The 16,639-nt window shown below is 44.4% G+C and overlaps 1 protein-coding gene across 7 annotated transcripts in view; it reads right to left on the bottom strand.

Moving 5' to 3' along the window:
* STON2 (stonin 2) overlaps positions 1-16,639 on the bottom strand; it is a 125,118-nt gene that overhangs the window by 38,982 nt on the left and 69,497 nt on the right. For 4 of the 7 annotated variants that reach the window (XM_014534681.1, XM_005860135.2, XM_005860133.1 and 1 more), the window contains exon 5: positions 14,040-14,219. The exons of the other annotated variants lie outside the window; for them this stretch is intronic. In XM_014534681.1, the coding sequence (XP_014390167.1) occupies positions 14,040-14,219 (180 nt within the window). The remainder of the gene's footprint in view (positions 1-14,039; positions 14,220-16,639) is intronic. 7 annotated transcript variants of the gene reach the window in all.

Below are 16,639 nucleotides of genomic sequence, written 5' to 3'. Positions count from 1 at the left end.
GAAGTGTGAGGGGGGGGAGGGAGGGAGGTAAGAGATCAACTGAAGGACTTGTATGCATGCATATAAGCATAACCTTTGGACATAAGACACTGGGGGGTAGGGGAGGCTGGGGGATTGTTAAGGGCGGGGAAAAAAAGGAGACATATGTAATACTCGTAGTAATACTTTAAGCAATAAAACAATTAAAAAATAAAAAAAAGAAAGAAGGAAAAAAATAAAATCATTTTGTGCTACAGTAAAAAAAAAAAAAAAAACTTTTCTGAGGTGACCTTACTTACTTCTCATAAAAATCCTAAGGGCAAGATATTATTAATTGTATAAAAAGCGGAAGGCAATGAGGCAAAGAGAGGGTAAATAACATGCCTGAGCTGTACAGTCAGAAGTGGCAGAGCTGAGATTTAAAAGGCTTTGCTAGTGGAAACAAAGGGATTTGCTCTGGAAAGAATTTTTTTAAAATGGTATTTACTCCTGACGGGTCTAGAAAGAGGTGCACCCATAGGAATCCAAGAGACTGTTTATCGCTGACCTTCTCTGGAACTAGCCAGGGGACATCAGGTAGGAAAGCACCATATTCTCATATATTATTTTTGTTGTATAGGTTTTAATCAATAAAGGTGTGACCAATGAACATTGCCCAGTGAGACATATGAGCCTTCTGGTTTCGCTACTTGAAAAAAGCCAACACAGTTATTTCCTGGCCTTTGATCAACATGGCATACCATACTATGTCCATCTAAGTAGGTGAGTAAGAAGAGTGTGTGTGTGTGTGTGTGTGTGTGTGTGTGTGTGTGTGTGTGTGTGTGAGAGAGAGAGAGAGAGAGAGAGAGAGAGAGAGAATGTGTTGAATTTGTGGCAGTGTATGCACAAAGCTCAAGGCACACCTTGCATTCTTGGCTAAAATTCTTTCCTCCTCATAGAGAAAGGAGATTGTGTGATTGTTTTAGTCATTCTTATTTTTCTGAAATGGCTTTGGGTAGGATACATTCTGGCTGGGGTTTAAGCTCCCACATAGACCAAGCACCACAGCAGGCTACTGACACCCTCCTAGGAAGAGGGGTCAGGTGAGGAACTTCACCTGCCACACCTGTTCAGACCCTCTATACCTGCTCTCAAGATAAACTGAGGCTGCACTGGCTTCTGGAAGTTTGAGATTTCATACTTTCTACTGTAACTTAGTGAAACTCCCCTAAATTGCTTTTCCTGCAAATTACAAACTCAGTGAGTCCAGGATAAACAGCCACCATACCTCCTACCTAAGGGATTTTTGCTGCTCCTTCCTAGTATCTAGATTGGGTTTGGTGTTTAAATCAAATGGCCCCCCCCACTGTTTAGATGTGTACTGCCTAGCTCTGGTTTCTTGATGCATTTGTCTGTATTGATCATACTATACTGATTTACAGGAACCTGACAATTATTTTGGAAATTGGTGTTTTTCTAGCTTTTAAAGCAAAGACATTTCCGGAGTCCAGTCTGGTTAACTTTTTGTGTGTATGTAATCAATCATCTTTTGGAAGCAAACTCTTTGTGCCATTATTCAACACTTTGGGTAAGAATGCTTTTTAAGAAACATGCCCTTGCTTGTAAAGCCTGGCAGTCAAAAGAGAAGAACCCTTACAGGCAAATTATTTAAAAAGACAGAGCCCCATGCTTTCACTCCTCTTGTTGTCCTGGTCTCCTCCTTCCCCTCTTCCTCCTTCTTTCTTTCCTATATTTTCTTTTTTTAAAAAAGATTTTTATTGATTTCAGAGAGGAAGGGAGAGGGAGAGAGAAATAGAAACATCAATGATGAAAGAGAATCATTGGTTGGCTGCCTCCTATACGCCCCCTACTGGGGATCGAGCCCGCAACCCGGGCATGTGCCCCCAACCAGGAATCGAACTGGGACCTTCTGGTTCATAGGTTGACACTCAACCACTGAGCCACGTCAACTGGGCACTTTCCTTTATTTTCAGTCCACCGCGTCCATTCTATACACTACCTTCTGTCCTTCTATCCTTCCTGGGCCTTGCTTCAGTTCATGGATTCTGTCACAAAAGACTAATCAGTCCAATCAAGGAAAATTAAAACCTGACAGAGGCCCAAGTTTTGCCACCCCAAAATATGACTTTTGGAATATTGACTTTAAGCTAGTTATTAAGAAACCAAAGACTCAGAAAGAACTTCTGACCCTCCCCCTTACCTGCTGAAAGGAATTCAGATAGTAAAACCTGCTTAAAGGTGGCAGATGGGGAGAATCTAGCAGAACCTGCCTGTTGAATTTCCCTGGGTCCCACTGTTTCTTGGTTACCCAGCAAGACTTTGTTTATCACAGCATTTGTTCTTTCTGGTCTACCTGTAAGGTATCTGCCTTCTCTTTGAAATCCCAGATCCCTGCCCCCAACCCTCCTTTGTCCAAAATGGCATATGAACCTCAACTGCCCAATATGCTTCAGATCTCATATTCTTATGGCATCCCTGCCTGCATATCCATAGTAACATTTGGACATTTTCTGTTAATCGGTCTCATGATTATCAGCCCAGTCAGAAGAACTTAGAAAGGTGGGAGAAAAGTTGCTTTCCTGACCCCCACAAACCTATCTCATGATTAGATCAGTGACCAGAATCCAGGATTTTGGTTTTAATTTCTTCCAGTATATTTTGGGTGTGAGGTGAGATGGTAGGAGAAATGAAATAGGGAATATGAATTTTAAGATCCTTGAAAGCAGAGACTGAGATATAGTCATCTTTGCGCCTTCCATTAAGCCTAACGCAGCACCTTCATTCAACATAGCTTTATTGCATGCCTTTAATATGCAAAATCAATGGTGAACAGTTTGGGCGTTTGCCTCACGTAGTCTTCAGTCTTGTGGGCATGAGAGAAAACTGATTTTTAAAAACTCCAAGAGCCTGGCCGGCATGGCTCAGTGATTGAGCGTCAACCTATGAACCAGGAGGTCATGGTTTCCCTGTCAGAGCACATGCCTGGGTTGTGGGCTCGATCCCCAGTGGGGGTTGTGCAGGAGGCAACCGATCAATTCTCTCTCATCATTGATGTTTCTATCTATCTCCCTCTCCATTCCTCTCTCTGAAATCAATAAAAATTTATTTAAAAAAAAAAACCAACTCCAAGAAATAGCCCTGGCTGGTGTGGCCCATTGGTTGAGCGTCAGCCCATGCACTGAGAGGTCACCAGTTTGATTCCCGATAAGGGCACATGCCCAGGGTTGTGGGCTTGATCCCCACTGGGGGGTATGCAGGAGGCAGCCAATTGATGTTTTGCTCTCACATCAATGTTTCTCTCTCCCTCTCCCTTCTTCTCTCTCTCTCTCTCTAAAATCAATTTTAAAAAACACACACCAAGAAATAGATCATTACAAACTATGATGAAAGAAAGAACACACTTATCAGAAAACGTAGGCTGGAATCCTCATCTAGCCTGGGGGTCATAGTAGGCTTCCTGGAGGAGGAGACACTGAAGCAAAGATCTGAGTATGAGTAGGAGTTAAGGGAGTTACACTTGTAAAACATTCAGCAAAGCACAGGCTTTTCTACTTTAAAATAACTGGAGTACCACTTTTCATGTGTGTGGGAGAGGTGTAAAAGAAACCCTAGAAATGTCATCTGAATCTTTCATTTTACAACTAATGGGATTAAAGTCCCTGCGTGAGCTGCACAAGGCCGTTCCGGCTCCCAGCCCAGAGCTCTTGCAAGCACGCTTTGGACGACACAACTAGAAAGGCAGTTTCTGTGGCCAAAACAGACTTAAAGGCAGTGATGACAGGACTCTGGAGACATCAAGATTGAAGGGAACCAAAGTTTTATCACCCTGAAGCTGCCTTTTGGGATATCGAGTTTAAGATGTTTATTAAGAAACAAGACTCAGAAACTTTCCTGCCCAAGAGATTCAGACTGAGAAACCTGCTTCAGGAAGGAGCAGCGGTTCTCAACCTGTGGGTCGCGACCCCTTTGGCGGTCAAACGACCCTTTCACAGGGGTCGCCTAAGACCATCCTGCGTATCAGATATTTACATTACGATACAAAACAGTAGCAACATTTCAGTTATGAAGTAGCAACAAAAAATAATTTTATGGTTGGGTCACAACATGAGGAACTGTATTTAAAGGGCCAGAAGGTTGAGAACCACTGAGTTAGGATTTCAGCTTAGCCTAATTTGAATTAAGTGTGGTAAACAAGAGGATTATGGGCAGGTGCCCCTTAGCTAGGTGCCCCCTGTGTTCCATTGTTTCTGAGTTTCCTACCAACAATTTGCCTGCCAGGTGTATTCAGCTCTTCCTCAACTACCTGTAAACCACCCATTCTCCCTTCTGAAATCTTATACCCAGTCCCCACTCAACCTTTTCTCCTTTGTCCAAAATGTCATATATACCCAAGGTTGCCTCACTATCTTTGTACCTTTTTTTTTTTTTTAGGAGAGAGGGAAAGGGGGGGGGAGAGAAAGAGAGAAATGTTGATGTGAGAGAGACACATGGATTGGTTGCCTCCTGCATGTGCCCCAACTAGAGCTGAGGATCGAACCTGCAACCGAGGTACAGACTCTTGACTGGAATCGAACCCGGGACCCTTCAGTCCTCGGGCCGACACTCTATCCACTGAGCCAAGCTGGCCAGGTTTGTCTTTGTACTCTTCATGCATATGTGAATTCCCCATGCACATGTATTATAATTTTATTTTCTCTTATTAATCTGTCTCTGTTAATGTAATAGCCCAGCTAGAAGAATTTAGAAGGAGGGAAGAAAACTATTATTATTATTTTTTTTTTAGCCCACACAAGATCAAGGGCTTATCCCATATTCGAACAGTATGCAGTGGGTTGGGGATAAAAGGTTTTTAAAATTAAACTTTTAATACAGTGCTGCTTCTGAAGAATGGTTCAATATGTTCAAGTATTTTTTATCAAAATGTATTTGTAAACCAGGAACAAAGAGTAAACCAGGCAGATTTCCCCATCTGTATGCAAAATAAAAACAACATGGAGAAACATACTGGTAAGGTGACCATGTGAAAAGTCAACCCAAAGTGATACTGAATGCCCACTGATTTCATCCATTAGCCCAGCAAGAACTACAATTAGCCCTAAGCTCTGACAGTCACCACACCTGAGACTACACAGGAAGGAGCCCTTAGTAACAGGCTGGGCATTTTTTTTTAAATTGATTTCAGAGAGGAAGGGAGAGGGAGAGAGAGATAGAAACATCAATGATGAGAATCACTGATTGGCTGCCTCCTGCACACCCCCTACTGGGGATTGAGCCCGCAACCTGGGCATGTGCCCTTGACCGGAATTGAACCTGGAACCCTTTGGTCCACAGATCGATGCTCTATCTGCTGAGCCAAACCAGCTAGGGCTAGGCTGGGCATTTTTATTTTTATTTTTATTTTAAATATATTTTATTGATTTCTACAGAGAGGAAGGGAGAGGGATAGAGAGTTAGAAACATTGATGAGAGAGAAACATCAATCAGCTGCCTCCTGCACACCCGCCACTGGGGATGTGCCTGCAACCAAGCACATGCCCTTAACTGGAATCGAACCTGGGACCCCTCAGTCCGCAGGCCGATGCTCCATCCACTGAGCCAAATGAGCTAGGGCTAGGCTGGGCACTTTTAAAGAGCCCGTGCAGCATCCTGGGAAGTTAATACCACCTAAGCAACTTTTCTCAACAGCTTCCTCATTCTCTTTCCTCCCTTTACGACACTGCTCCACCCAGTAAAAACGAATACCTCCACTGCTCACTCTTGGTTAGTTGTCCTTCCTTTTCAGTAAGCAACGCAGGTACAGAGTTGATTAGAAGAGCTGCTGAATGCAGAGGGAGAAACCTACATTCTGATCCATTGGGCATCTCCACACTTAAGAGGTGAACCCAGGCAGTAATCCAGGCGCCTAACTATCACTCAATTAAGCAATGGTAGTGAGTGAGTTTTCTAAGTGCTGCCAGGGGGTGTCTCTCAGAAGAGAGGCCTCATTAAGAAGGGAGAAAAAGATGCTATTGTAGAAGGATTAAACCTCGATTCCTTCCCAGCCTCACACCTCTTCAGGGGACAAAAGGTTGGAAATGTCCCTCCAATCAAAACAAGATCTCTCTCTGCCTCTCCGTGATTCTTAGCCCCTGCTTTGTGTTGGCCTCTCTGCCTCTGCAAAGAAGCTGCTCCATTGAAACATCACAGAAAAAAGCAGTTGTCCCCCAGACAATGGAGTCGCCTGCACATAGGCATTTCCAACGTAGGCAGTGCCTGCAAAATTCTCAACCTGTTGCTATAGTAGCAGAAAGAATGTGATGTGAACGAGCAGCTCTGCGAGATCCATATCCAAATCCCTCCAGCTACAAGGAGAACATTAACCCTTCACTGCCCTTTCTCAAGGCAGAAGCACCTAGGGGGAAAAAAGTCCTAAATTTTTCTTAGGAGCTAGAATCTGATGTAGTCTTAGCATTCACTCACTCCTTCATTCACCCAACAGCTATTAATTTAGATTCTGTTATGCTGGCTCCGAGGTTTCCAGTGGTAAACAATGCAGATTTGGCCCCAGGCATTGAGCAAGAGGAGGGGTAGGAGATTAAGTCATTGCTAAAAGAACAATATATTATGCAGCATCAGTGTTGTATGGGAAACCCATGAGGTTTTCAGCAAAGCCATCACCAGAATAGAAACAACCTATCCAAGATAACCACCTTATTTGTTAATTATAGAAGACCGTATATATCCGGGGCCACTGCAATTATTTGCTTGTTTGCATGTATGAATTTGACAACAAAAACACCATAGAAATGCTGGCTCCACTTATGCCTCCTACAAAGCATTAGTTCAAATGAGTTATTTAATCAAATCAGTTTCCCACATAAAATAGAAATAACACTGTTTGTCAGAGAACAATTGCAACCAATTGCTGAACAGTCACCATACAACAGAAATGGCAGGGAGGGCTCAGAAAATACACAAAAAGAAGCTCAACCAGGAGGAGGTCTTCTAAACAGTCCCCACCCCAATTTATTTCTGTGGTCAAGATAGTAAACTCAAGAAATGCCACTTAGAAAGTACCTTTAATCCAGTTTACTTCCCCTAACACTGCGGTGGGGGAAATCTCATTATTATTGAACACCTCCCAGCCAGGCTTCCTTGTTCCCCATGGAGCATAAATACTAGGAGGGCAGGGTTTCTTAGGAGAATAAACTCAGTAGGTAATGATATCCTCATGGGCCTTTTGTGAAAGAAGACAGCATCAATAAGATTGCCAGACAAAAGCTGAAACACCAAAAGGACAGGTTGCTAATCTTGGTTGGCCGGTAGACGTGGTCTCAGGGAAGTTACATAATCCTCTGTACCCCCGTTTCCTCCCACGTACATTTGATACATCAGACAGTTCCAAAGGCACAGTCATCCACAGCAATGCTTATAAATCAGTGGCCTGTAATAAAGTATGCCATTAGTATTCTCAGTAAAACCCTGTATAACACAGTTTTTACCCTGGAGACTATCTGAGAACCTCAATCATATTTTAGGGAACTGGTTTCTTATCTGAATCAGAGGCATAGGCTACAAGCCTTTCACAAAACAAATCAGGGAAAGACAGGCCAAGAGATAGTCACCAAAATCTCTTTTAACCACAGCAGTGTTGGGCTAGGGTTTGGGAAACGGTCCCAAATGTTTAGGCTAAATGAAAACTTTTTGCCCTAGAAAGAAGTGGTGATAGCACGGGGATGTTGCATAATCTGAAGTATAGATTCTACTCTAAATAATGCCCCTCCTGGAAGTGGGCAGTGGGCAACCAAGCTCAGTGACCCATGGCCTTTACATTGCGGAGGATAGGGTGAGGGTGGAAATGGAGGCATTCTTTTGAGATGCTAGTGCCAATGGAATGGTACTCCGTGCCTATCAAGTTTGGGGTACTTGCAGGAATCTTTTCCCTTTAAAATTCCATTGGCTAGATCATAGTAGCCAAGAGTCTGACGCTTCTTGCACATGACAAGGAATAGGCTGGTTCCATATGATGGACACTTTCTGCCTCTAGGTTACTCTGGGATCCAGCTATGACTTCACCAGCATTTCTCAACAGGAGAAAGTGAAGCTCCCTCACATGTCCTCTCCCACCACGGAGGCTTACCTTCACGGCCCTAATTCCTCACCTCTCTCAGTGTCCATGCCCCATGCCACATGACTTTGCAGTTTATCTCTGCAAATATAAATTTCCCTGCCCTTTGACAATGGGCGTGGCCATGCAACTTGTTTTGACCAACAGGAGGTTAATAGATTGATGACATCACCAGAAGCTTGAAATGAGCTTGCTCCTGGTGGCTTGTGCTCTTGTGTCTCTACACAGCCATGAGAACATGCCCAAGCTGACAGCTGGTCCCAGAAGGAGGATGAGGGACATGAGGAGGAAACTCCAGGTAAGCCCAGCAAATCAGCTGGTTCTCCCCACACCAACCTGCAGACATAGGAGTTAATAAATGCATATGTTTGGATGCCACTAAGAGTTTGTGGTTGTCTGTAATGCAGCAGTTTTATAGCAACAGCTGATAGACCTACTATAGTAAAAATACACTTGCACTTTAAAGGTTAAAACACTGTTTGCTTTGTTTTCTTAACACATTAGTAATGGATCTCTGATTTTTTCCCTGCCATTAGACTATACAGTTCTCAATGCTGGATCCTATTACATCCCCAATGCCTAAGATTTATTCATGGAGACCGTGGATAAATGTTCTAATTCCCAGGGGATACAATGATAAGCAATACATAGTTCCAGCCGTCAATCTGCACCTGTGAATTTTTTTCCCAACTAGGATCAGGTCAATGTGCTTTAGTCCAAAGGTGATTACAAAGTTTACTTATGCAGCTGGAAGTATACCAAGTCAGAAATGAACTCTGAACTACCTCACTGTTGTTACTTAAGCAAAGATGAACTGGAATCATTGCAACTTTTAGTAATGAAAGGGACTGACAAGAGCACTGGATTATTGGTTTTCAATCCTAGCCAATCACCAGAAATTTCTTTTCTTAAAAAAAAAGTCTTTATTGGTTTTAGAGAGAGAGGAAAGGAGAGGGAAATATTGATGTTAGAAACATCAATCGACTGCCTCCTGCATGGCCCCAACTGGGGACTGAGCCCGCAACCGGACATGTGCCCCAATCCAGAATCTAACCTGCGGCCTTTTGGTGCATGGGATGACACTGAACCAACTGAGCCACAAGGCCAGGGTAATCAATCACCAGAACTTTCTAAATTATAGATTCCTAGTTCTCATCTATATTTAGTTGAATATTCTGGCACAAGGCCCAGGTGTCTGGGTTGTTAAAAGGTCTCAAAGTAATGCTGATGATCACAAGAATTGCATCCCCACAATAGAATCCCTCCGTCCAGTGACTGAGTCTCATGCTGAGTTGTGCTAAGCATTTATGATGACATTAATAGAACCAAAAGCGAACACAGAAGGACCATCTCCAGGTGACCATGTGTACCCATTAGTCATTGTTAGCATAACAAACTATTCCAAAACAAGTAGCTTAAAAGGATAAGCACTGATGATGCTCACAAGTCTGTGGGTCTGGATCAGTCTGTCTGAGCTCTGCTGGGCCCACTCAAGTGTGAGGTCAGCTGGCTGGTCTAGGATTGCTTCACTCACACACCTGTCTGGTATAAGATTGTTGTCACCTAGGGTGACAAGGGTCTCTGGGACACAGCAAGTCCATGAGTATCTGTATGGTGACTGGGCTGGATTCTGAGGGAATAGGCAGAAGTATTCGAGGCCTCTTAAGATGTAGGCTGGGGTCCAGTATAATGCATACCTTTACTTCTGCACATTCTATTGGCCAAATTAAGTTACAAGGCCAAGCTCAGGTTCAGGGGCTGGGGAAACAGACTCTACTTCTTTTTGTTGTTGCTGTTTTAATTGATTTCAGAGAGGAAGGGAAAGGGAGAGATGATAGAAACATCAATGACAATTGATCGGCTGCCTCCTGCACACCCCCTACTGGGGGATCGAGCCCCTGACCCAGGCATGTGTCCTTCTGGTTCATAGGTCAATGCTCAATCACTGAGCCATACCAGCTGGGCCAGACTCTACCCGATAAAAAGAGCTACAAAACCACATCACAAGGAACTAGATTAAAGGGAGGAATCACTAGGGTCATTTTGGCAACCAATGTGTTACACACCTAATGTAATGGGAGAAAAAGATCACCTGCAGCCAAATGTTTCTAAGTGGTGTAGGCCAAACTTTTCGCTCTAATCTCAAATACTATAAAATCCCCAGATAGAAATTGCATCAGCTATTCCTCATTTCTACTGCCTGCACACAAATGCATCTTACTTAATCTTCAAGATCTTGGTCTCAAACTAAAGCAAAAGGAATCTGTCTCAGCGCTATTTATTATTTACTTACTTACTTACTTACTTATTTTTATTAATCCTCACCCAAGGATATTTTTCCATTGATCTTTTAGAGAAAGTGGAAGGGAGGGGGAAAAACAGAAACAATGATGTGAGAGAAGCACATCGATTGGTTGCCTCCTGCATGCCGCCCAGGGCCCTGCAGGTAGGAGCCTGCAACCGAGGTATGTGCCCTTGACTGGAATCAAACCCAGGACCCTTTGGGCTGCAGGCCGACACTCTCTCCACTGAGCAAGCTGGCCAGGGCTCAGCACTATTTTATATTATCCTCCGGGGGTTTTAAAGGTGGTGTGGATGACACGCCATCCTCATGGGGATTGTTCAGGGCAAGTGTCTCTGATGTCTCTTCCTGGCTTGGGATGTGCCAACAGATGAAATGTGGCCGGAGGATCAGGGCTACATCCTCCAAAGGATCCGAGGCATCAACAGGAGGAGCACCAATGGGTTGTAAGAAATATTACAGGGAAAAGATAACATCCCAGAGCAGCAAAAAGCCCGAGGAGCAGGAAACGGGAGCTCACTGAAGATTACAGGCTGGGGCTAATTATACTTCAGCCACCAGCTGTGGCTGAGCCCGCTTCACTCCATATCCCTAGTTCGCTCACCCTTGCCCCGACTGTGACCACTTAGGAAAAGCACTAAAACTACGGTGGCTGAACTCACAGCTGTCTTCCCTGACCCAGGCCCTGCGGTGCAGCCTGGCTGTGGTGCAGCCATAGTTAGTATAGCATCCCTACAACCAGGTGCTGCTTTCTGGTTTAAAAAAAAAAATCACCATGACCTTTTGGTTAGCTCCACTCACTTCTCTAAACACCTACTTGTGAGGTCTGGGACAGCAGGGGGTGGTAGAGAAATGAATTCCAGAAAACACAGGATGGCAGAGAAGTGGCCGAGGCTGGGCTGGGATACAGAGAGTGGGAGGAGAAAGGAAGCATATGCTGCTCAAAGGCAAGGTCGTCGAAAGTACCCAGTTTGGTTCCCATTTGTAAGGCCGGTTTTCAATCTGCCTGGTAGGGTCACTGCTTAAAAGACTAAACAAAAGGAGTGCATGAAAACACGATGAAAGAAAAAGAAATGCTAGATTCACCATGAAGATGCCTCAGAAAAGCCAGATTCAAGAAGAAATCGCATTCAATTTAGTTTATGAAGAAACCCTGGGAAATTCTGAAACTGTGCAAATAGGCCATCGATAGCAAACACCACTGCCCAGATGGTGTTTATGAAGAAACCCTGGGAAATTCTGAAACTGTGCAGAATAGGCCATCAATAGCAAACACCACTGCCCAGATGGTGTGTCTCAGTGGTTGAGCATCAACCTATGAACGAGGAGGTCACGGCCCAATTCCCAGTCAAGGCACCTGACAGGATTAGGGCTTAATCCCCGGTAGGGCGTCTGAAGGAGGCGGCCAATAGATGTCTCTCTCATCGATGTTTCTATCTCTCTATCGCTCTCCTTTCCTCTATCTCTAAAATCACTAAAATCATATTTTTAAAAATTAGCAAACACTGCCCACTGTCCTCTACACTGGATTCTGTCCCTGAGCACCGAGTCTGGGAGAGAAGTAGGTATGGGAGGGATGACGATGTTTCTAGACCCTAATGCACAGTATCGAAAGTGCATATGCCTATGGGGGCCAGATGGTTACCAGTATTGTTACACCCATGGGTGGCTTGGAGTGGCATCCATTTGCTTTTCAATCATAACTGAAAAGAGTCACAGATTTAAACTTCGAATCTCCAGTAAAATCATCATAATGGTTCCCACCCCCTTCTTGCTCACTCGGCAACAAAATAAGTGGCATTCTTGGATCGTCTTCTAAAGAGCTGGCTGATTGTGCTGCAGGCAAACCTAAGCTAAAAGGAAGCCAAGTACTGGCATTATTATCACAGAAACATTATAATGGCAATGACGAAGAGTTATTGCTTTCAACAAGAAAACATACTCTACTTTCCTAAAACTTAGCAGAGGGGTATGCACTCTAAGGGTATGCCTGTGCCCTTCCTACCTTTTTTCGGTACACCAATTTTTAGGGCTGTTGTTTTTTTGCTGGTCTAAAAACCTAGATATGGTAAATGTAGGTTGCTCCTTACAGAGAATCCTTAAGTTGCCCACACAGCGGTGCCAAGAAAGAAACTGCTGCATTCGTAGAGATACCTGGGCACAGGCCAAACTTCCACATGTGTCATGGGAGTGCCTCTGGCCTGGGCAGTTCCCTGCACCATTCTCCTATAAAACCCCTTAGCTCAGCATCTTCACACTCTAATGTTATCAGGACGTAATTCCTCGAGTCTGTTCAAAGAACAGGGCCGTCTCAGATGGACTACGTAGTATAGTATCAAATTAGCGTGACCATAGCCTTCCCTTTCCGACAGCCTTTTTCTTGAGCTCTCCCCAGGTATGAAAGTTTGGGCTCGGCCAGCACCAGAGGCAGCAGTTGTATTTCTTCCATGCCCATGCAATCCTTAGCCTGTGTTTGGAATAAATTGTATTCCTTCATCTGCCCATACAATCCAATAGTTTGTGTTTATTTTAAAAAATATATTTTTATTGATTTCAGAGAGGAAGGGAGAGGGAGAGAGACATAAAACATCAATGATGAGAGAGAATCATAGATCTGCTGCCTCTTGCACACACACACACACTGGAGATCGAGCCCACAACCTGGGCATGTGCCTTGACCGGGAATCGAACCATAACCTCTTGGCAATAGTTTGTGTTTAGAATAAGTTGTATTCCTGCACATGCCCATGCAATCCATAGCCTGTGTTTGGGATAAGTTGTATTGCTTCTATGCTCATGCAATCCATAGCCTGCGTTTGGAATAAATATTGAAATCAGAAGCCTGATGTTAACAATGCAGCACTTGATGACTGTGAATTACTCTCTCACCCACAGCAGTTGAGGGAGAAGGCCTGGCAACAGCCCCCCACAACAAACCTGCTCCCCAGCCTCCTCCATGTGCCTTCCAACCCCCCCCTCAAAGAATTCTCGACACACCATACAAAGATCTCTGTTTTCTCCCTTAAATCCCACTTGACTCCCACATTGAGCGTCTGTTTTCGTCACAGAGCACCACAGATTTAATTCAATACTTCCATGTTCATCTATATTTAATTAGATCAACGTATCTTTAAACTCTTTTACTCAAACCCTCCACTGGCATCTTTCATTCAACATGAAAATCTTTTAAAAAGGGTTTTCTGTTTACTTGGTTTGGTTTGTTTTGAGGCAAAACGTCATCGTGGTCTATATTAAAGCTATAATAACAACTTAGGCTACTTTTCAATTAGTCAGAGGTGCCCATAAAATGCCCACACTCCTTAGCACTTTTCATTCTTCAAAACATATTTGATAAGCAATATAGTCTTTAATTTCTTTCCCCACTACAGGGCCAAAAGGGTAAGTTGTACTAACCAGAGGTAATTAGTACATTAAGTTTTGTTTCAAGGCCAGGCTATCAGGTTACAAGTTCTAATAAATCCTGCTGGGAAAGGACACTTCTTTGTCTTGGGATGACTGAGAACTAACAAATCAACCAAACAAAACCCTTCAATTCCATCAGAAACTCTCCCGTCTAAACACAATAGAAAAGAAAAGCCAACCCCAAAGCAAAGAAAATGAATGAAGTGGTCCCTCTGCTGGCAGCCTTACCATTGGGAGTGGAGGTCCCCTCCGGACCCTCTGGACCCTCACAAGGGCTCTGGCTCCTCCTGGAGTGGGGTGAGGGTGGCGAGGGGTCCAGGACGTGGGTGCGGGTAGAGGTATGCTCCGTGCATGCCTGAACAGGACTCACCGCCGTCTGCCTGCCTGTCTGCCACTCCGTCCTCTCGTCTGGGTGGGAAGGGCCAAGATGGGGAAAAAAAAATGTGCAGGTTACTCACTGGCCTTCCCAGGCAGGCGGGCACACCCAGGAGGAGGGAGAGGCAAGGCGCAGGCAGGGAGCTTCCTCAGAGGCAGGGCTCGAGATCTTGCTTCTGACGCCTTTTGTTAATACTTCCTGAACTTTAAACAACCTGCACAGGCATGGGTACGTTGGGGAGGCAAATAACACTTGAGTAATTAGATTCCAGGGCTCAATGCAAAGGTTACTTTGAAAAGGCGATGCTTTAGCACACACACTTTAAGATGTAACTCCGAAATCGGTTTCCACTGTGCTCGAGCCTGAACGTGGCCTGGGAAGCACGGGGAAGGGGCTCCCTTGGTGCAAGGGCTCGGAATGGCCCGGAGCAGGCAAAGCTGGATGGGATTCAGACAATGAATTTCGCTGTCTTTTGGGCTCTGAATTGTGGAGAAACAGGATTCTTTGCCTTGCATAAGAAGCACATTCTTGAAATAGGTATCTGGAAATCAAGAGTTTAGAAATGGATTCCCATTGAAAATGCAAAAAAAAAAATCTTGCCACCTTATAGCCTGGCCTTTGATAAAGCCTAAAATAAAACTTTGCATAAATGGAGGGATCTGGGGGCAATTTGTTTTGGTAAGTGTGGTGTTCGCAAACAGGCACGGCAGTGTTATAGAAGGAGATGGGCCAATGGAGTGGAGAGTGAGGAAGAGGAACTAACACCTCTTAGTACCACTCAGGACCAGGTTCTTCTCTCAGTTAATCCTGGAAATGCCCATAGGAGGGAGGCATCATTGCTTCTCTTTCACCTGTGAGTGAGCACACTGAGACCCAGAGGTTAGGCAACCTGCCCAGGGCTCAGCCAGCCAGTGAGTGGAAGATCCAAGATCCGGGCCTCAGTTTGCCTGAATCTAAGACCCAGGTTTGAGGCACCATATCCCCGGGCAAGTCTTCCAACATCCCTGAAGAAGTATTCACTTGCATTTGGCCTAAGGCTAGGTTAGCTTTTCTTAAATATGTATACCGGTTGCAAAATGATATGCTATAGAATATAATGCTGCAGGATAATAGATACAATAGAGGTAATAAAAAATATATTATACAGATTTCTTTACTATAACTTCTCAGGATCTTTACTATGCTAATATACATTGTGAATTTCCCAGCTTGGGACTTACAGAGTGCCATGTTTCCTTCCCCAGAGCTTTTTTGTTTAGAAGGAAGAGATCTTTTGGGTTTAGGAAGCACCGGTAAAGAGATGGGTTACTGTACTTTTCTCTCTGCTGGGTCTACATGTTTGTGTTCTCCCAAAATTTACATGTTGGAGTCCTAATGCCCAATGTGATGGTGTCAAGAAGTGGGGCCTGAGGGTGGAGCCCTGGTGAAAGGGATTAGTGCCCTTATAAAGCAGATCCCACAGAGCTGCCTGGTCCCTTCCACCATGTGAGGATACACCTGAAAGAGGACCCCTGTCTGACCATGTTCATACCCTGATCTCAGATTTCCAGCCTCCATAACTATGAAAAACAAATCTCTGCTGTTTATAAGCCACCCCGTCTGTGGTATTTTTTCATAGCAGCCTGAAAAAAACTAAGACACCTTCCTTTTCTATGGTCTTTTTTTTTTTTACGTTTTCTGAACTTATAAGTCAAAGTGTACCTATTCTAACAACCAGTTCCCTTCCCCAAAGTTAAGCACTGTTAAAATTTTTCATGTATCTGCTTAAGGAATGTTTATGCATATAAGGCATATATGCATACCCTTTAAAGAATAACACAAGTGGGACTGAAGTATTTATTCATTTGGGGGTGTTTGTCCCCTGCCCTGCCCTCTAATTTAGCATAATCTCCATGCCCAATGCATTTGCTTCTTCTTCTCACACTCACAAGGACCATCCATCCGGAAAGAAGTGCACACCTGGCATAAACAGCGCAGCCCTGCTCTGATGCGCGCACATGTTTAAAAGATAAAAAGGCTCTTCTGCGGTCAGGAGTAGGGAAGGAACAGCAGTGGTCAGCGGCGCCCAAGGCAGGGCCTGGGTCCCAGTTCTGCTATGGATGCTCCAGTCGAGCCACAGGTGGGAGTTCCAGCTTCCTAGTCTCTGGAGTGAGCATGAGAGCACCTCCCTCAGGAGGCTCTGATGGAAGATTAGCTAAAAGGAGGTTGTAGAACATTTATGAACAGCAGAGTACCGCACAAATAGCAGGTCGTGACCGGCACAGCTCCTGGCTCTCAAGCCACACCAGCTGGAGCCCAAGAACTGCTTTAACAGAGGAACCAGGTTATTTCTGTCGTTCATGATCCCCCAGCCTTGGCCTGCTCAGCCGCTGCTCCCAGAATAGGTCCATCAGAACACTGACTAGTTCGAGAGCACTGTTCCAGTAGAAAATGGACCAGCTTATTTTCATGT

This window comes from Myotis brandtii, unplaced genomic scaffold, assembly GCF_000412655.1.
Source record: "Myotis brandtii unplaced genomic scaffold, ASM41265v1 scaffold132, whole genome shotgun sequence".
In the NCBI taxonomy this organism is placed as follows: Eukaryota; Metazoa; Chordata; class Mammalia; order Chiroptera; family Vespertilionidae; genus Myotis; species Myotis brandtii.
Note: the sequence above shows the minus strand (reverse complement) of the source record. Positions and strands in the feature narration are given on the sequence as shown.